General features: G+C 36.4%; 1 protein-coding gene across 1 annotated transcript in view; it reads right to left on the bottom strand.

Annotated features, from left to right (window-relative positions):
• Nucleotides 1-22,857, bottom strand: part of ZFAND4 (zinc finger AN1-type containing 4) — a 65,644-nt gene that overhangs the window by 11,999 nt on the left and 30,788 nt on the right. Inside the window, 4 exon segments of the mRNA XM_007446784.1 lie at nt 7,575-7,724; nt 14,769-15,007; nt 19,238-19,305; nt 20,234-20,309. Of these exon segments, the coding sequence (XP_007446846.1) occupies nt 7,575-7,724; nt 14,769-15,007; nt 19,238-19,305; nt 20,234-20,309 (533 nt within the window).

Genomic DNA, 22,857 nt, shown 5'->3' with positions numbered 1-22,857 from the left:
GGGAAAGAAAACAAATGTGGAAAAATGCTAACTGGTGAATCTAGGTAAAATTTTCATCGTTGTTCACAGGTATAACATTTCTGAATGACTGAACATTTTTCAAAGTAAAAAAGGTAAAATAAGTGTTCAGACAAAAATCTAAGAGACTTAATTGCCAGGAGCCCTAAATTAAAAGAAACACTAAAAGATTCAGATGGGAGGCAAATAATCTTTAAAGGAAGCAAGTAATTGCCAGAAAGAATAAAGAGCAACAGAAAAGGTAAATATATGGGTAAATATAAATAATATTAGCAATATAAAACAATTTGAGGGGCTCAAAATATATGTGAAATTAAAATGCATGACAACGACACGCAAGGTGTTTGGATGTATAAATGGAATTAGTGTTCTAAGATTCTGGCATTAAAAGCAAAGTGGTAAAAATCATTTTTATTAGACTATAAGTAGTCAAGAATGTACAAATAATCTCTAGAGTAACCACTTGACAAAGCTAGTATAATAGTAAATAGCTAACAAAGTAGTAGAGGATAAAAACTGAATAACAGGGCTTCCCTGGTGGCGCAGTGGTTGAGAGTCCGCCTGCCAATGCAGGGGACACGGGTTCATGCCCCGGTCCAGGAAGATCCCACATGCCACAGAGTGGCTGGGCCTGTGAGCCATGGCTGCTGAGCCTGTGCGTCCGGAGCCTGTGCTCCGCAACAGGAGAGGCCACAACAGTGAGAGGCCCACGTACTGCAAAAAAAAAAAACCTGAATAACAAAAAATAGACTAATCTAAAAAAGGACAAAAAAGGAGAGAAAAAGAAACATAAAACAGGTGGTTAAATAGAAAATAAATAGTAAGATGATAAAAATCCACATGTATCGGTAATTATACTAAATGTAATAGATGAAAATCTTAAGCTTGTCAGTTTAGATTAAAAAATAATAAAACTAACCATGTACTGACTACAAGAGACAATTCTTAAATATAGGAACATAGAGTGAAAGTAACAGAGTGGAAATATAATAGAAACATAAACCAAAATAAAGCTAGCTGAGCTATACTAATAACAAAGTAGCTTATACTAATAAGACAAGTGCATTATAAGACATAAATAAAAACGTTTTTATAATGATAATAAATAATATTTTTTATAATAATATAAACTACAAGAAAGATATCACAATTCCTTGGATATCATAAAATCTGTACTTAGATCATTTGATCTAGTTTGACAGAGTTTCAAAACACATAAAGCAAAAATAAACTTCTTAAAAGGAGAAGCACAAAAATCCACTACCAGAAAGGGAGATTTTTAATACACTTCTCTGAATAACTGATGGAAAACAGACACACACAAAAATTAGAAGACCAGAACAACACAAATAACTTATCTAATTGATATATACAGAACACTATATATATGGACAGACTACACAGTCTTTCCAAGTGTGTAAGTGGCATTTATTAATATGCTTAGTCACAAGTCAAACCTCAACTAATTTCAAAGGCTTGAAATCATTTAGAGTATGTTCCCTGACCACCGTGATATTAAACTACAAATCAGTAATAAAAAGGTACATAATGGGACTTCTCTGGTAGCACAGTGGTTAAGAATCTGCCTGCCAGTGCTGGGGACACAGGTTCAAGCCCTGGTCTGGTAAGATCCCACATGCTGCGAAACAACTAAGCCCATGCGCCCCAACTACTGAGCCTGTGCTCTAGAGCCCGAGAGCCATAACTACCGAGCCCACGTGCTACAACTACTGAAGCCCGCAGGTCTAGAGCCCGTGCTCTGCAACAAGAGAAGCCACTGCAATAAGAAGACCGTGTGGCGCAGCGAAGAGTAACCCCCGCTCGCCGCAACTAGAGAAAGCCTGCGGGCAGCAATGAAGACCGAACGCAGCCAAAAATAAATAAAGAAATAAATTTATATCTTAAAAAAAGGTACCTAATATTCCACGTTTGTAAACTAAAGGTTCGCTTCTAAGTAAGCCATGAGTCACACTGATATAAAGATTTAATGTAATCCCTGTGAAAATCCCAATAGCATTTTTGAAGAAATAGAATAATCCATCCTAAAATTCGTAAGTGATCTCAAGGGACCCCAAATACTCAAAATAATATTGACACATAAGAACAAAGTTGCAGGTCTCACACTTCCTGATTTCAAAACTTATTGCAAAGCTTATTACAAAGCTGTTGGTGTGGTACTGTCTTTATGTCAGTACCACACTAATCAAAATAGTGTGGTACTGACATAAAGACAAACGTATTGACCAATGGACTACAACAGAGAGCCCGGAAATAAACCCTCACATATATGGTCAAATGACTTTCAACAAGATGCCAAGACCACTCAATGGGGAAAGAACAATTTCTTCAACAAATGGAGTTGGGAAAATTGGATATCTTCATACAAAAGAATGAAGTTGGACCCTTACCTTGCACCATATACAAAAATTAACTTAAAAATGTATCAAAGACCTAAAACTATAAAATTCTTAGAAGAAAACAGGAGGAAAAGCTTTATGACATTGGATTTGGCAATGGTTTCTTGGATATGACATCAAAAGCAGGGGCAACAAAAGAGAAAACAGATAAACTGGACTACATCAAAATTTAAAGCTTCTGTGTATCAAAGGATACTACCATCAGAGTAAAAAGGCAACACACAGAATAAGAGAAAATATTTGAAAATCATATATATCATAAAGGGCTAATATCCAGAATATATAAAGAATTCTTAAACCTCAACAACAAAAACAATAACCTGATTCAAAAATGGGCAAAGCACTTGAATGGATATTTCTCCAAAGAAGATATACAAATGGCCAACTAGAACATGAAAAGGTGCTCAACATCATTAATTATTAGGAAACTGTAAATCAAAAGTACAACTATAACCTCGTGTCCATTAGGAAGACTACTATTAAAAAAAATAAACAGGGGCTTCCCTGGGGGCGCAGTGGTTGAGAGTCAACCTACCAATGCAGGGGACACAGGTTCGTGCCCCAGTCTGGGAAGATCCCACATGCCGCGGAGCGGCTGGGCCCGTGAGCCATGGCTGCTGAGCCTGCGCGTCTGGAGCCTGTGCTCCGCAACGGGAGAGGCCACAACGGTGAGAGGCCCATGTACCACAAAAAAAAAAAAAAAAAAAAACAAGCATTGGTGAGGATATGAAGAAATTGGAAGCTATGGAAAACAGTATGGCAGTTCCCCCCAAAATTAAAAACAGAATTACCATATGATCTTAAAATTCTGGGTAAATTTCCGAAAGAATTTAAAGTGGGGTCTCAAAGAGATATTTGCATACCCTTGTTCATAACAGCATTATTCACAATAGCTAAAAGGTGTAAGCAACGCATGTCTCCATTGACAGATGCATGGTTAAGTAAAATGTTGAATATACATATTTACTCAGCCTTAAAAAGTACTGAAATTGTGACATAAGCTACAACATGGATGAACCTTGAGGACACTGCTAAGTGAAATAAGTCACAAAAAGACAAATACTGTAGGATTTCACTCATATGAGGTTCAAGAAAGTCAAATTCATAGAAAACAGAGAGTAGAATTGTGGTTGCCAGGAGCCGGGGGAGTAGAGAAATAGGGAATTGCTTAATGCGTATAGAGTTGCCATTTGCAAGATGAAAAAGTCTGGAGATTGGCTGCTCAACAGTGTGAATGTACTTAACACTACTGAACTGTATGTACACTTAAAAATTATTAAGATGGTAAATTTTGTTATATTTATTTTACTATAATTAAAAATTTTGTAATGTTAATTATAGAATCTAGGTGGTGGATAAACAGGTGTTCACTGTAAAATTCTTTCAACCTTGCTGTATGTTGGAAAAGAAAGGAAAATTAAAGACCAATTTCTCTGATGTACAAAAATCCTAAATAAAATATTAGGAAATTTAATCTAAAGACATAAAAAGGAAAATTCACCACAACCAAGAATGGTTCATTCTAAGACTGATTTCTTATTTAAAAAAAATAAATTCACCACATTATCAGAATAATTTTATTCAGTGTAAGATACTTTTTAATTTCCCTTTGGATTTCTTCTTTGACCCATCACTTACTTAGAAGTGTGTTATTTCAAAAATATTAGATTATCCAGATATCTTTGTTGACTCCTAATTTTATCCATTGTAATAAGAGAGCATTTTTTTTCACACACACACACTGTATTTTATTTTTACAAGAGATAAATAAACTGACACCAAACACTGTAAATGGATGACCACAACAAAAGCAACAATGATTGCAATTACCAAACACGAAACACACTCATACTATGAAGAGAGCATTTTTTTGTATGATTTGAGTCTTTTAAAACTTATTGGGACTTGTCTGATAGCATACAATACAGTTTATCTTAGTAAATGCTCTGGGTGCACTTAAAAAGAATGTGTATTCTGCTGTTAGGTGGAGCTTTCTTTAAACGTCAATAGGGACAAATAGGTTTACAGTTGATGGAGTCTTCTTATATCCTTTCTGATTTTCTGTCTATCTTTCCTATCAATTTTTGACAATGTGAGTTATATTAGAAATCTAATATAACTATGAATTTATCTATTTCTCTTTGTAGCTTTTGCTTCATGCATTTTGATGTTCTGCTATTAGGTACATAAACATTTAAGATTGTGGGGAAAGGATTTTATTTTCAATAGAGTTAGGTCAACTGTACTCCATCTGGAAAAAACTCGTCTTCATCCTACTTTACATTATATATGTTTTTTAAAGTTGTGAGGTTTTTTTTTTTCAGATGGATTGTAAATCTAAATGAGAAAGGAAAAATCATACAGCTTTTGGATAAAAAACACAGAAGCATGTCTTCAAAACCCTGTGGAAGGAAAAAACTTCATTAAAAGTTTATAAAAACTAGTAATCATAAAAGGAAAACTATTAAGTTAAAATACATTAAAATAAAGAATATTTATTCATTAAAAAAATAAGAAAGTGAAATAGCAGCTGCTAGAATATCTATAAATCATGTATCTGTCAAAGAACTTGTATCCATAGTATATAAAAATTCCTTCAAATCAGTAAGCAAAAGGCAGACAACCCAATTTAAAAAATGAGCAAAATATTTGAACAAGCACTAGACAAAAGTCAGTATCTTAAAAAAAAAAAGTATGTATGTAGACAGTGTGACTCACATGATATAAAGACTGTTGGTACAAAAGTCAATATCTTAATGGCGAATAAGCATATGAAAAGCTTAACATTATTCTCCATCAGAGAAATGTAAATCAAAACCACTACACATCCACCAGAATGGATAAAATAAAAAAGACTCACAATGTCAAGTGTTGGTGAGGATGTGACACAAACGGGAACTCTCCTGTTTCTGATGGGAGTGTAAACTGGTTCAGACAGTTCATAAAAGTGTTTAGCAAAACAACTAAAGCTACACATATACCTACCCTATGACTCTACAAGTCTATTCCTAGCTATATGCCCCAAAGAAAAGAGTGCATGGGTCCACCAAAGTCATGTATAAGAATGTTCAAAGCAGCTTTGTTGATGAAAGCCAAAAACTAGAAACAACCTAAATGTCAAAAGAAGAAGGAAGAAAGGAAGTACAGGCATACCTCATTTTATTGCACTTTGCAGATAACCATACTTTTTACCAATTGAAAGTTTCTTGCAACCCTGTGTTGAGCAAGTCTATACTGATGCCATTTTTCCAACAGCATTTGCTCACTTTGGGTCTCTGGGTCACATGCTGGTAATTCTTGCAATACTTCAGACTTTTTCATTATTATTATATTTGCTGTGGTGATCCGTGATCAGTGATCTTTGATGTTACTACTACAACTCACGGAAGGCTCAGATTGTGGTTAACATTTTTTAGCAATAAAGTATTTATAATTAAGGTATGCACATTGTTTTTTAGACATAATGCTATTGCACACTTAACGGACTACAGTATAGTGTAAACATAAATTTTATATGCACTGGGAAACCAAAAAAATTCGTGTGACTCACTTTATTGCGATATTCGTTTTACTGTGGTGGTCTGGAACTGAATCTGCAATATCTCCGAGGTATGCCTGTATAGTCATACAATGGATTAGTACACAGCAGCAAAAGAGAATGAGATGATACATGCAACAACATGGATGAACTACAAAAGTATTATGCTGAGCAAAAGAAACCAGACCAAAAAAAGGTATATTATATATGATATAATTTATACAAAGTTCAAGAATAGTAGAAACTAATTCATGGTGACACATGTAAGAATAGTAGTTATTTCTGGGAGTAGGAAAAGGCAGGTATTGATGGGAAAGGTTACAAGGAAATCTGGAGAGAAATTTTAATTTTGAGTTATACCTATTTTAATTTGAGTTATACCTATATGACTGTATAGAAATGTAAAAATTCATCAAGCTCTATTAAAGACTTGTGAATTTTATTTTATGTACATGTTACATTTCAATAAAGAAAAAGTTATTAATGGAGTGAAAAGCAAAATAATAGAGTGGTGATACATATATATGACAAAAAACTTATATCCAGAATATTAAAGATCTCCAAAAAACTCAATAAGCGAAACACATACAACCCAATTTTAAAAATGGGCCAAAGATCTGAACAGGCATTTTACAAAAAAGGATATCCAAATACCCAATAAATACATGAAAGGTACTCAACTTCATTGATCAGAGAAATGCAAATTAAAACCATAATGTAGGGCTTCCCTGGTGGCACAGTGGTTAAGAATCTGCCTGCCAATGCAGGGGACACGGGCTGGAGCCCTGGTCCAGGAAGATCCCACATGCCACAGAGCAACTAAGCCCGTGTGCCACAACTACTGAGCCTGTGCTCTAGAGCCCACGAGCCACAACTACTGAGCCCATGTGCCACAACTACTGAAGCCTGCACACCTAGAGCCCGTGATCCACAGCAAGAGAAGCCACGCAACAAGAAGCCCGCACACCTCAATGACGAGTAGCCCCCGCTCGCCGCAACTAGGGAAAGCCCGCATGCAACAACGAAGACCCAACGCAGCCAAAAATAAATAAATTTATTTATTTATTTATTAAAAAGAAAAAAACCATAATGTAATGCCACTACACACCAACCAGAACGACAAAAATAAAAAAGAAGGACCATATCAAATACTGGTAAGAATGCATGAAAACTGCAACTCTCATTCACTATTGGACAGAATTCATTCAATTACCTTGGAAAACTGACAGTATCTAGTAAAGTTAAACATTCCTTATCAACATCCAGGTAGTGGAGATATCCAGAATAAGTAAATATTAACAGCATTTTAAAAAGTAACTATTGCAAAATTAGGGTTAGGCTATCTTTTATTATCTTTCTTAGCTCTAGAACTATGAATTTTTTTTAAATCATGAATTATTTTGAGTGCAGTATTATCACATTAAATACACTGCTGGCCTAAAAAAATCAATTCACCACATTTAATATCTCAATAAATAACTGAGGCCAGAAACTTGAAATGAATAATAGTTTATAAGTCTTCTTTTTTCCACAATTACCAACAGACTCAATGCTGTGAGCCCTGCAAGGATATACTAGAGAAAGACCTGGCCAAGCTTCACCTTTTTGCTGAGATTCATGTTCTCCATCTTAGCCTTCAGCAGTTTCATCTTATTCATAGTTATTGAATTTTCAATTATCTGTTGCCCAGAAGGAGAAGGCTCAATTTCCTCATCTTCATCAGTGTGCAAATTATACACAGAACCACCACTGCAAAGAAAATAATAATTACTATTAAAATGCACCTTATACCTGCCCAATGACTAAAAATATTTTAAATGCAATATAAACTATAGATGTTGCTAATGATAAAACAATAAATCCATCTTGTCAATGTAAATTCAAGGCAAATGTATTTCAAAAATATATTTCTTATGAGAAAAAAAGTAAATGGGGGGCTTCCCTGGCGGCACAGTGGTTGAGAGTCCGCCTGCCGATGCAGGGGACACGGGTTCGTGCCCCGGTCTGGGAAGATCCCACATGCCGCGGAGCGGCTGGGCCTGTGAGCCATGGCTGCTGAGCCTGCGTGTCCGGAGCCTGTGCTCCGCTACGGGAAGAGGCCACAACAGTGAGAGGCCCGCGTACCGCAAAAAAAAAAAAAAAAAGTAAACGGGGATAAATATCATGATCTAGCATTACTGAAAATCTAGCAGAGCTGAGCTTTTCTGAAGTCAGTATACCATAAGTGAAGATCTTTTATGTTTGGAAATGTAACCAGACAGAATAGCACAGATTTTAAAATGAAAAAAGACACCTTGGTCAAGTCATGACACAAATTATTAAACATGCAAAACTTTCCAATTACTGATCAATCACAATAACATTTATTCATTACTTAACATATTTATTATTTGGAGCCCCTTCTCTTTGACTACATAATGCCAAAATATAATGCCATAATATAATGGTACTATCCTCATATTTATTCTTATATGTCTATCTTTCCCCCTTATTCCCCCATATGTAAGCAAGTTGAAAGCAGATATTAATATTAGGCTTGGGACTTCCCTGATGGCTCAGTGGTTAAGAATCCGCCTGCCAATGCAGGGGACACAGGTTCGATCCCTGATCTGGGAAGATCCCACATGCTGCGGAGCAACTAAGCCTGTGCATCACAACAACTGAGCCTGTGTGCCACAACTACTGAAGCCCGTGCTCCTACAGCCCGTACTCCACAACAAGAGAAGCCACTGCAATGAGAAGCCTGCGCACCACAGTGAAGAGTAGCCCCTGCTCACCACAAGTAGAGAAAGCCCACAGGCAGCAATGAAGACCTAACACAGCCAAAAATAAATTAAAAAAAATATATATTAGGCTTTGTTCATCTTTCTAGTCTTAGCACCTGGCACAATGCTTGGCACACATTTAACAAATGTTTGCTGAACTGAACACAAACATAATTAAAATTTCATTCAGCTTTTTCAGTAATGGGAAAATTAAAATGGTACACAAGCTCAGCATATTTGAAGAATGACTGAAATTTTAAATTGAGCATAAGAAGCATGTGCACTAGTCACCGTGCCCAATTTACTGTATCTATGCTAAAGTAGTATGACAATTAATAAGATTTCCTGTTCTATATGGTTGTAAGAAATGGAAACAATTTAAGATAACCTTAATAGGGCATATTCCATAACACTTCTGAAGGACATACTACCACCACACAAAGGTAAAGTAGAGAGTGGATAGCCCCATTCCTAAACTTTACATGGTGAAACTGGTGACATTCTGAAATCATGGGTTAATTACACTGCACAGCAGCCACAGGTATCGGGAGGAAGAATGGCGGAAATCGGTCTCCATAGCTAATTCAGTCCCTAGTGTTTGACTCGTGACTATCATTTCGATCTATTATAGATGCCTAGTATAATATGAAAATTGACACAATGGACACAACACTAAATTGACACTGCAACCATTTACTGAATGCCTACTCTGCCAGGCACTTTCCGCATATTATTTCTAATCCTCACAAAAACTACATAAGATGATATTATATCCTATTTTATAAATGAAGAACCTGCAGCTGAGAGAGGTTAAATGATTTTGTTCAAGACCAGAGAGCTAGTAAACGGTGAACCTAAGATTCAAATCCTCTGTCTGGTTCCCAAGTCTATTCTTTATACTACTTCCTGTTGCTTCCCCAGGCACCAAACAATAGACCTTACTGCGTCATACCTATGTATCCAAATTAATTAACAGAATTTACAGTATGTGAAGGCTCTCATCTTGAACTTAACTATACCTGAAAAGGAAGGTTGAGGTGAAGATTTTTGCCAGTTCATCCTTGGAGTTGGAAGGAATGACTCAAGTATATTCTATTTTTGGTCACCTTATAATACTTTAACTTCAACTAGTTCTCTGTTATGTCCCGTGGAATTTTAAATTTATCCATATTGAACACTAAAAGAGGTTTCTGACTCAACCTTCCTGTCATAAAAAATTGGTCCTTTACTATTTTCCCATAGAGACCAGTGTGTGTGTGTGTGTGTGTGTGTGTGTGTGTGTGTATGTATTTGTACGTTAAAAAGTACAATCATGATAAATATTTCATGGGCTGCATTTTAGAGGATAAAAAAACATTTTTAAATTCACCTAATTTGGGGACTTCCCTGGTGGCACAGTGGTTAAGACTCTGCGCTCCCAATGCAGGGGGCCCGAGTTCAATCCCTAGTCAGGGAACTAAATCCCACATGCATGCCATAACTAGGGGTTCGCATACTGCAACTACGACTCAGTGCAACCAAATAAATAAATAAATAAACATTAAAAATATATATGTTTAAAAAAATTCACCTAATTTTTTCAAAATACCACATTATTCTGTTTCCTCTCACAAAGCATAGATTCATGGGATCAGTTAGAAGCCAATCCCAATTTTTTTCTAAATGGAAAAAAGTAACTAGACCAGGATAACACAGTAATTTATAAACTTAATCCAAGAATACCTTTCTTTATTTTTAAATATTCTAAATATTTTCTTGAATGCTATATTTAACTTTTCCTAAATCTTTTAACCTAATAATAGGATTAAAGAATAAGAGATGGGGGGCTTCCCGGGTGGCACAGTGGTTGAGAGTCCGCCTGCCAATGCAGGGGACACGGGTTCGTGCCCCGGTCTGGGAAGATCCCACATACCGCGAAGTGGCTAGGCCCGTGAGCCGTGGCCACTGAGCCTGCGTGTCCAGAGCCTGTGCTCCACAAAAAAAAAAAAAAAAAAAAAAAAAAGAGATGGGCAAATGTAATATTTATTCCAACAAGAATATTATTCACCCTGAAGCCAACTCCTTATGTGACTTTCACAGATAAGTTACCATTTAATTAAGTGTTGCAATGCCTCCTTTTATTTCTTCCCACTTAAAAAAGCAGTAAGGTAGCACAATTAACTAAAAAGATTTGAGACTAAAAATGATGACGGATACTAGATTTTGTATCAGAATGAATCAAATAATTCTGTTTCGGGCTTCTCCGGTGGCAGTGGTTGTTCACCCTGAAGCCAACTCCTTATGTGACTTTCACAGATAAGTTACCATTTAATTAAGTGTTGCAATGCCTCCTTTTATTTCTTCCCACTTAAAAAAGCAGTAAGGTAGCACAATTAACTAAAAAGATTTGAGACTAAAAATGATGACGGATACTAGATTTTGTATCAGAATGAATCAAATAATTCTGTTTCGGGCTTCTCCGGTGGCGCAGTGGTTGAGAGTCCGCCTGCCGATGCAGGGGACACGGGTTCGTGCCCCGGTCCGGGAAGATCCCACATGCCGCGGAGCCTGCGCGTCCAGAGCCTGTGCTCCGCAACGGGAGAGGCCACAACAGTGAGAGGCCCGCGTACCGCTAAAAAAAACCCAAAATCTACAAGTGATGAAGCAAAAATATGTGTGGAACAGAAAAAACAAGCTTTTTTGGACAAATTTACAAAGCTAGTGAAATGTAAGGTGTTTAAAACCTATGGTTACTCATTGTGTTATTCATCAGCAGGTAATCCTGCAGTAAATATTTCAATCTATCATGTATTACTGAATTAACAGTGTTAATGGTAGACTTCATTTGTCTCATGGACTTAACCATTAGTTCAATGGCTTGGCAGTAGCAGCTTTATTGTGATTTTTTTCAGCTCAGGGCTGACACTGAATTTTTCTGACTGAGAAGAACCACTCGCAACTGCAAACATCCAATGCAGAATGCCTTTGGAAATTAGTTTGTGCTGTGTACTTGATAATGTTCCTTAGTGAATTCCACCTAAAATTACAAGGTAAAACAGTACTTACATGAGAAACTTACACTGCAGTAATGTCATACTGACAACTAGCATTACTTGGAATCACATGTAATATCATGCTTTCAAAAGTTAAAAACAAAGCGAGATCTCCATTCCCACACAAATTTGCAGCAGTCATACTTTCCAAACTCAAATTACACTCCCAGCAGCGTTTTCATACCTCACTGCAAGTTAAATGAAATCTGTGTATTTCAAAATCTATTTAAATGTGCAATTGAGAAGCTCCACCTATGTTCAGTTGGAAGTGACTGATCTGCAACATAATGAAATGCTAAAGGCAAACAGCAAGGGAAGACTCTTAACAGAATTCTATAAATGCCTTCCAAGTGATGAATATGCTCAATTAAAATCATATGCTCATGGACTGCTATCATTATTTGGCAAGTACCTACCTGTGTGAAATGAAATTTTCAAAGATAACGTACATAAAATCTCATTCCAGATCAATATTAACAAGTGAACTTTTACAACTGATTCTGCAAATTTGATAGGCAACACTAGCTTTCAACACCTTAACTAAACTATTACTCCCACACAAAAGAATTCCATTCTTCTCGTCAGTAGACCTGAATTACACACGCGCGCACGCGCGCGCACGCACACACACACACACACACACACACACACACTATTCTTCTTATATTTTGAATTTTGTCTGTAAAAATTTTGTGAAAATTTGTTTTCTCTTGTTATATAAGTACTTACATGGTATCCTTAGTTTTATCTCTTGGCCTGAAAACCCTAAAATAGTTACTATCTGGCCCTTTACAGAAAAGTTTGCTGCCCAATATTGTGGAGTAAGAAAGCCTCTCCTAGAATAGGCAAGATAAGGTATGACCAGAAAAGGTTTTCTGCTCTGCTTCCTCATCCACCCTATCCCTTCTCCAATTCTGGTAAGTGAATAGAAAGGAAAAGAAAAATTAAAAATATCTTAAGAGGAACAATAATAATACAATTTTAACTGAAATCCATAACAACATTTGGATTATGTCTTAAACACAAATAGAAGTTGACTGGGGAAAAACTGGGGTAAAAAGAGTAAATGATGTTTTAAGCAAAGGAAAAAAGATGTAAAACTACATGGCATAATTAAAGAGACCTCTAAAAATGATGATAACAGGTTTTGAAGGGTCTTCCATGCTAAGCTACAGAGCTTAGATTTTCTCCTTTAGGAAAGGAGAGCCAAAAGAGGATTTCCTAAGGAAGAAAACCAAAACAACAGCTAACTAGCACATGGAGAGACTGGTATAAAGAAATTCTACTCATGGTCTAAGTGAGAGACCCTGGATTAAAGCTGCAGCCCTCACTGGTCCCTCTTCTCTACTTTTAGCCCATATGTTTAAGGCATGTTAGCAATGCTAACCACAGCCTGACACGTAGAGTCAACAGTCAACGCCCATTTGTCACATCTGTTCTCTGGCCCCAAAGAATGAGTATAATCTCTCTTCCACATAACACTCTGAGGTGAGGCAGACTCCTAAAGGAATCCCCAGGATTCCCAATTCCTGGTGCTCACTCCCTGTATACTCTCCTAGCCTTGAGTTTGGGCATGACCTATAACTTGCTTCTATCCAGCAGAATATGGCAAAAGTAAAGGGATTTTCAGATGTAAATTAGGCCCCAAATCAGTTGATTTTGAGTTAATCAAAAGAGAACTGAGGGAAGCTTCTACCCAATAGCCAGTAAAAGAACCAGGGCCCTCAGTCATATGACTGTCAGGAAATGAATTATGCCAGCAAAGTGAATGAGCTTAAAAGTAGATTCTCTTCCCCAATCAAGCCTCCAGGTAAAAGTACAACTTTGCCAACACCTTGACTGCAGCTTTGTGGGACCCTGAGCAGAGCACCTGGCTAAACCGTGCCTAGACTCCCAACGCATAGAAACTGATTTCCAGACTACAAGTTACTTTTTGTATGAACGGTATTGCAACTAGGTTTTTATGCTGTGGAATTAAATTTAGTTATCCGTGATACCTTTCCTTCCTTTGTCTGCCTGTGCTACTCCTCTTTTAAGGTCACTTTTTCTCAGAGGTTGTCCCTAACTCCCCGCCTTTCAGGAAAAATGAAGGCCTTCTTATCTGCTTTTCCAGAGATGTTGATGTCTTTTTATAACAACTGCCAAAATTATATTATAGATACTGTTTATAGCAGATTGCATGTTCCATGAAGGGAGGGAATATAATCTTTATAACCTAGTGCCTAGTGTAAAGACTGACTATAAATAAAAGTTCAGTAAATTTTTAGTAAATGTTTTAAAGTGAAAGGAGGTAAAGAATCATAGTAAGGCAGAGTTCACAGAAACTTGAAGGTTTACCTTATCCGATTTACTAAGTGTTCTATTGCCTAGCTAAGTACCTTTAAGTTGTTTCCTTCTGATTTTAGAATATAACAACTCCTCTTCCTGTTTTCTTTTAAGGATTACATGTTTTGTTATTTTTTATTGATTTATTTGGGGGGGGCCTCACTGTGCAGCTTGTGGGATCTTATTTCCTCGACCAGGGACTGAATCCAGGCCCTTGGTAGTGAGAGTGCGGAGTCCTAACCACTGGACCGCCAGGGAATTTCCCCTCCTCCTTTTATACAATAGGAAAACAAGACTAGAGAAGTAAAGAGATTTATCCATCTTTAAGCAGCAGAGTTAAATTTTGGAAAAAAAGAGCAACTTTAGGCTTAACCCTTTCTATTATGCCACAGTTGTATAATAACACACTATTGTAACAAGACTCTATAATCTAGTAGGCATCTCAGACTTTCATAAAGTGACAGAAATAAATATTTTTTACGAAAAATCCTACTCCATAAAGAAATTTCAGTTTTAGAAATTACTCATATCAATCATACGAAGGACAATTTCAGAATTATATAATTGAGGTGGGGTGGTGGAAAAGGGGAGAATGAATAAAATTTAGTTAGTCTTGTGAATATAATAAGATTATTTTGACAACACAAGGTAAACATAAGGTTTATGGATGTATCATACAATGTTCTCCTTTTCTTAGTGAGACATGCAAATGAAAACCTATTTACCTTAAAGATTCAGATAATGGTGTTAAAGTGCCATCTCCCCTGTCTACTACACGAAAGAAATTCAACTGATCTCCTTCTCGGTATACCAGAAATGTAACTTGTTTGTTGCAGGAGGCCTTCTCCCAGACCTCATCTCGACTGGAATCCATGTACTCAGCCATCTCCCTAAGTGGATCTTCCATAGGAACTACAAATGGAAAAATTGATAAACAAGCTTTCAGTTTATATCAAGTTTAATGCATGTTGGTACACTGTCAGGATATAAGGTGCTGAATTTGAACAACAATCCTATGCATACAATACATGTATATTACAGTCTTCAAATAAGTTTCTGGTCTTTTTATAGTTAATACAGCATTTTCTATGTTGTATTAATATGAAAGAAATGAAATGACTATGTTGTTATGTACAAAGACAGGGTTTAACCAAATACATGAGGTTTTTCTCCTGTGTCACTGGAGAGTATATTTGTTGATTGTATGACATAATTATCTATAACTATTTTCACTTTACACCTTCCACTCCCTATATTTTCCAATATTGGTTCCAACAATCAATAATTAAAAAGCAATGTAAATTCCACTTACTTTAGATTAAAAAAACAAACACACACACAATTGGTGAACGTATGTTAGAAATTAGAAGTGAATCCCTTTTTTTCTTTCTGGTTTTATATAAAGGCTGATTCTTCTTAGAATTGTTTCTTGATGTGAAGATAGGCAATTAAAAGTACACGGTAGGGCTTCCCTGGTGGCGCAGTGGTTGAGAGTCTGCCTGCTGATACAGGGGACATGGGTTTGTGCCCTGGTCCGGGAGGATCCCACATGCCGCGGAGCGGCTGGGCCCGTGAGCCAAGGCCGCTAAGCCTGCGCGTCCGGAGCCTGTGCTCCGCAACGGGAGAGGCCACAACAGTGAGAGGCCAGCGTACCACAAAAAAAAAAAAAAAAAAAAAAAGTACACGGTAACCCAGAACACAAGGGGGTCCCTTAGTGTGCTAAAACTGCTATGTGTGTAATGATCAGTATGCTGTTTCTTGAAAGCATCCTCCCAGGACCCCACTTGTCCTGGTATGTATCTATGTGTCTAGTCAGAGTACGTGGCTCTAGCGGCCTGGCGCTGTCATCAGGTTTGAATGACACTGCACAGCCATCACCTCAACCCATTCTCATCCATAGCAGCCACAGACAGATTCCGCTCCTGTGGTGGGGACAAGCCTCAAGAGACTGCTAGCTCACAGCCTGAATGTTCTAAACACCCCTGAACCTCAGATCAGGGAGTCTAAGCAATGGCTGAGGGAAAAAAAGTTTGCTCCCAAAGACGTTTTCATGTCAAGCTGCAGAAACATTTGTTCTTTCTTAAAAGAGGCAACAATTTCTCAGACTCTATAACTTTCATTCAAGTAGCTTACTTATTAACAGAATAACAGTGCTGAACTGTTATCGGAACCTGTCAAAAAGTTACAGCAATAATAAATATTAAACTCTGAAAGTAATGAGGTAAAAAACATGAGATGTTCCCATATCCTAAATTCAATTCCATCACTACTAAAACACAAAAACTTCAGAAACATAAGATTTACCTTGTTTTACAAAAATAGTTGGATGTTTTGATAGACTCTTTCATAGGCACAAGATGTGTAAATATTAAAGGACATTTTTAAAACAGGTCCTTGCCATTTCAAGTTTATGCTACATTTTCCAAATTACATTAATAAGAAACGAAAACTATGCTACCAGCATTACTAAAACCACATGAAAGTCTTGTTTAAACCAAGAGAGTGTGCCTTACTTAGGGAGGCACTGGCATTGAATATGTGTATGCACCTATGTGTATGTATGCAACACCCCTTTTCATAATAGAACAATCATTTAGATTTCATCAGGTATAAAACATTATGTATATAGTTTAGGATAAAATTTAATTTTATAAAGGAAAGCTTTTTTTTTTTCTTTTTGGCCACGCCACACAGCTTGCAGGATCTTAGTTCCCTGGCCAGGGATGGAACTTGTGCCTGATGCAGTCAAAGTGCAGAGTCCTAAACACTGGACCACCAGGGAATTCCCAGGAAAGTATTTTCCATGTTGTTTTGATAATGGTTAATTCAAAAACAATTTTAAAAGCTAAATATTACTCGAGTTCACACAATAAAGATATTTTCTAAACCATAATTTTCAAGTAAGACTAAATATTGGGTTGGCCAAAAAGTTCGTTTGGATTTTTCTGTGAAATGAACTTTTTGGCCAACCCAATAGCTAAAAAATAAGGTTTCTGAAATACATTATGGAGAATTTCTAGATCTGGGTACAGTTTTTCTTTCTCACAAAGTTTTCAGTGACGTAAGGTAGACAACAGCTACATTTTCATTTTAAAAGTTGATTCAATAAAGGCATAATTATTAAGAACTTAGTCTAAAATATAAAACAAAGACAAGTTCTAGGTACTGATTCTTCAATTTACAAACAAGGCACAGGAAGTTGGAGGGAAAAAATTATTACAAAGCTTCAACTACCGAAGGGTAATGATGCCTTCCACTTTCATTTTGTTTTAAGTTAAAAAATACATGTATTTTTAACTCAGAATCTGTGTACTTATCCTCATAAACATATTTTTAGTCCTAGTAAGAAAAGTAGGTGCCTGATAAAACATTCTGTTAAAGACAATACTATGCACAAATAACAAACTTTGAAAAATATAATACAATGGAATTCACATGTCATTAAATTAGCGTCTTATAACGGCTCAGTAAGCACATTAGGGTTCTTCTACTACCCTCAGAATGGCTACTATAAACATCATTTAATGTTACGTGGGACAATTTCATAGGTCCAACTAATAGAAAGTCCCTGATATTACGAATCTAGTTAATCAGCTCTAACATTATTATCTTTGTTTTTTTCTAACTTATCCAAAACAGTTCAACAGCCAAAGTAACATATCTCACAAAATCCTCTTGAAATAGCTAGGAAATATATGGTGATAACCCTATTTTCTAATCAAAATTATGAAGCATGGAGAGGAAATCTGCCTTGTGGAAGAAGTACAAGCCATGAGTGGAATCAGTACTCAACATTCAATTTTCTGGTTAGTGAAGGATCAAAGAAATACAAAGGCCTTCCCCCAGATGAGGCCCACAGAGCAGGACTACTCTGAGAAACCTAAGCATGCCTCTACTTTGTGGGGATTCATCTGATATACCTGAATCAGGGACAAATGTGAACACTCCCAGCTCTTCCCATACTTAGAACTTCTTGTTAATCAAGTCTCTGTTCACATCATCATCTCCAAGGGCTCTTCCACAATTGTCCTCCTACTACCCTACTTCCACGGACACTGTCATGCTACCCTATTCCCTCCATAGCACTTACAGCTGCTTGAAGTAACATCAATTCTTCACATGTTTATTGTGGACACTGTGATGAAGCAGGAGCTTCTTCTCCCATGAAATACTGCACTGAACATCTAGTAGATGTTCAAAATGTGTTTGCTGAATGTCTCTGTCTCAGACACCACCCACATTCTTAAAAAAAGGCTCCAACAGGACTATGATAATATCTATAAAACCCGAATGCATCACAAACCAGGCTAAGAGGTATCTTTGGAATTTCCTACAGCAATCATTACCCCAGGAGTTGAAAACTCAGTGGATTAAAAAAGCAACAAGACCAGTAAAATGAACCTAAACACAATGATAACAACGTAATACTTGTACTATGCCATCCCACTGCCCTTCCCTATACTGATGAGGTTTATATTTAAATCTCTTTGGACTGAATCAGGAATCATGAGATTTTCTGGAATATGAGCTCCTGCCCCTCATTTAGGCTTTAAAAAACAATGCTAGGGCTTCCCTGGTGGCACAGTGGTTGAGAGTCCGCCTGCCGATGCAGGGGACATGGGTTCATGCCCCGGTCCGGGAAGATCCCACATGCCGCGGAGTGGCTGGGCCCGTGAGCCATGGCCGCTGAGCCTGTGTGTCCAGAGCCTGTGCTCCGCAGGGGGAGAGGCCACAACACTGAGAAGCCCACACACATACCGCAAAAACAAAAAACAAAACAAAACAATGCTGAAGGACCTACTATATAGCACAGGGAACTATATTCAATATTTTATAATAACCTATAAGGGAAAAGAATCTGAAATAAATATATATATTCATATATATGTATAACTGAATCACTTTGCTGTAAACCTGAAACTAACACAACATTGTAAATCAACTACACTTCAATAAAAATAAAATAAAATTAAAAAAAAATTAAATTAAAAAGAACAATGCTGAGAGAAACAACGAGGTTCTTCTAAGACCTAATAGCAGAAAGAGAACCTGGATAAAACCTGAGGCTATAAAAACACCACCTGGCTTGAAGATTATTATTGTCAAATTGCTTTAATATCCATAATTTTAACATATGCCTACCTCTTCTAGTATTTATAGGTCCACCACGCATAGCCAAAACCAGCTTCAAGGTACAACCTTCTGAAATGCTGTGGATAATTAACACAAAAATAAACCACCATCATCAAAATACATTCAGTGTTAAATATACACATAATTATGTGCTGGTTTATCACAGTGCCTACTCTCTAAAAGATTTTAAAAAAAAGATATAGCAAATGTGCATAAATATAAAATGTTAACTTATTTACTTGCATAAATAATGAAAACATGAAGAAGTTCTCACACGCCTTACATATGACATGAATAAAAGTATGAAAAGGGCCTCTGTGGTTTAGCCTCTTCATTTCACATGTCAGGCCCGAAGAAGAAAAGAAGCTTGTTCAAGACCCAAAGTGTTAGAAATATCAGATCTATTTAATAAAATAAAACAATAGAAGAATAACAAATCTACAAGATCTCCCAACTCCCAGTGTGCTCCCAGCTATTCCACATGGCCTCTGACCCTTTTTTTTAAGGAAAGAATGAAGAACTATGTGAGAGAAGGGAGAAAGACAAAAGGTCTGATGGTGTATCTACAATCACTGATGCACACAGTGTCACTTAGTATCGCATTAGGAGGGCCTAAGGAAAATGAAAGACTTGGTGAAGAGCAATACTCTCTTACCCAGTACTCTTGTGAAAATGGAAAGAAAAGGAAGGTAGCCAGATGGGAATGAGTCAATATTCAAAGAAAGGAGCAAAGAAGGCAAGATAAGAAGAGGAAGTCTAGAAAGGCAGGGATAAGTAGCTTGGCGTGAATAATGAAAAGGTAAAACAAAGAATCAGAGGACAAAGATCAGGTAGCATGGGTACTGAGCCAACACATCTTAAAGTTCACGATTTACACTAAAATCTAGGGATAAAAACTATTCAGAAGAAGAAGATACATGATTCAAGGATTCAGAAGAAAAACACTGGTATATGGAGTCATAATTCTGAGCGTCTATATGATATCTGATACGCAGTTATACTCACTTGTAATCATTCAAGCAATAATCATCTTCAAGTTCCATGTTATTCCAAATTAAGTGCTGCTGACAGATGGGAATACCTTAGGGGAAGGTTATAAAAAAATTGGTTAAAAATTCAATAGTATCTTGGAAAGAATATGATACAAATCAATCTTATCAAAGAAATAATAATAAATTAAACACAATTCTAAATTGAATGCTAGATGCTTAACTAAACTATACAGAATCGTAAGTAAAAGGCATGGCTAAAAGTAGATATGATCCAATCCACTCACTAGAAAAGAACAGTATGTTTCAGTAACTCTCTGGCCTTGAAACAAAGTATAAAATAAGGCAGCCCTTTAAAAAGATACCTTGAAATGAGCCCTGAAGAGTTTAAGATCTAACACCTAGAAGACAGTTCTCAATACTGCAAAGTACAGCCTTCATTCAGTTATATTCAGCATTAAAAGAGTATTATGAGTGGAGGGTGAGCAAAATGGGTGAAAGGGGTTAAAAATGTACAAACCCCCAGCTATAAAATAAGCAAGTCATGGGGATATAATGTACAACATGGAGACTATAGTTAATAATATTGTGTTGTATATCTGAAAGTTGCTAAAAGAGTAGATCTTAAAAGTTTTCATCATAAGAAAACAAAATTTTGTAACTATGTATGGTGATGGATGTTGACTAGTAACTAGACTTACTGCACTGATCATTTTGCAATACAGTAGTCCCTTGGTATCCGAGGGGTATTGGTTCCAGGTCCCCTGCAAATACCAAAATCCACGGATGCTCAAGTACCTTATACAAAATGACATAGTATTTATTTGCACATAACCTATACTCACCCTCCTGTATACTTTAAATCATCTCTAGATTACTTGTAATACTTAATACAAAGTAAACACTATGTAAATATTTGCCAGCGTGATGCAAATTCAAGTTTTGCTTTTTGGAACTTTCTGGATTTTTTTTCCCCAACAATTTCGATCTACAGTTGGTTAAATCCTCAGATGCAGAACCAGAGGATACATAGGGCCAACTTTATATACAAATATCAAATCATTATGTTGTACCCCAGAACTAATATGTCAATTAAATCTAAATTTTAAAATATATGGAACATTTAATTTACCTTATTTGCCCCTAAAATTCTGTATTCTAAAAGTCTGCTCCCAGAATAACATGTCCACAGGGAATAATGATTGTTTATATGTGAGTTTATTTAGTGATTCAGATAGCATCTTTCATATTCTTCCAAATGGAAAGGTCAATAATCCTGAAACAGGGCACATAATATAATTTCCCATAAAACATTAATATATTAGAAAATTCCGCCCACCCTAATGTTTGAATGTGATTATAGTCCATAACTGCATATTGACATACTTTTTTGCAGAGTCTGAACACTAAAGAATAATTCAATCTTTAATAAAAAGTATATTATGGGTAATTATCAATACTGAAAATTATGGTCTACAAGACAGTTTCTTTGCATTTCTGTGATGTTAAAGGAATGTTAAGGCAGATTCCATACTGCAGCATAAACTTTTTTTTTTTTTTTTGCAAACTGCACATTTGAATGCCCAAAGACTACTAGCCAGAGAGTGAGCATTATCTACTCAATAGAACATTTAATGCCTACAGATACTGATGCTGATGAATATCTTTTTCAAATATCTCACATACTGCCTTCTCAAATTACTTTTGCTTGTGATACTATAAAATAAGTTGACTAGAATAATAGCAGTAGGTGCTATATGTGTTAGCGTTTATTATTATAAGACAGGCACTGTTATAAATTCTTGACCTGTATTACCATAATTTAACTGCAACAACAATAATCTTGTGAAGCAGGCATCACCATTATGCTTATTTCACAGATGATAAAACTGAAGCACTGAGAGATTAAGTGACACCCAGAGAGTATGTGGATTAGAATGTAAAGCCCCAGCAGGCTAACTCCAGAGACTGCACTCAACCTTTATGCTAATCAGTCTCTAGAAAATCAGTCTCCATAAAGCAAAAGTAGCTGTCTAGGTGTATGTTTAAGTAGTGTTGCCTGTTAGTAGACCTGAATGTCTACTAAATGTTCACCAAATGTTCCAAAAGATCATCATGGAATACAGCCCACGTGGGCTGAGGAGGTGGATATACATATATCTCCCAAATGGGAACAGTTCACGTTTTTTGCTTCCAGTTAAAAAAGAATGCCAGTAAGGAAAGGCTTTTAACCTAGAAATTATTTCACATTAAAAGTATTTTAATATTAAAAAAATTTTAATACGCTCTGGTCATATTTTCAATCAAAATTACAGGATTTCACCAGGATAACTAAATAAAGCAATTTGGGTAGGTAATACTATTATTTACATTCAACCAACATTGTACAGTCTTATTGCATTAAAAAAAAAACTTTAGAACTGGATTAAAGACAACATAACAACACTGCTTAGATTAACTCCTGTAATCACTTTTAATAGACTTAGCTATCAGTTAGCAGGCTAAAACAATAGAAGGGTGACAGGCAAAACAGGGTGGCAAGAATCATCCAAGACTGAGCTGTGGTCCTGATGCCGACCTGAGTTGCTGGATGACCCTAAGGAAGTCATCACCTCTGTGAGCCTTAGCATCCTCACTTGC

The sequence above is a fragment of the Lipotes vexillifer genome, unplaced genomic scaffold (genome assembly GCF_000442215.2).
Source record: "Lipotes vexillifer unplaced genomic scaffold, Lipotes_vexillifer_v1.1 scaffold1237, whole genome shotgun sequence".
Classification (NCBI taxonomy): Eukaryota; Metazoa; Chordata; class Mammalia; order Artiodactyla; family Lipotidae; genus Lipotes; species Lipotes vexillifer.
The sequence above is the reverse complement of the archived record's forward strand: the minus strand, read 5'-3'. Positions and strand labels throughout refer to the sequence as shown.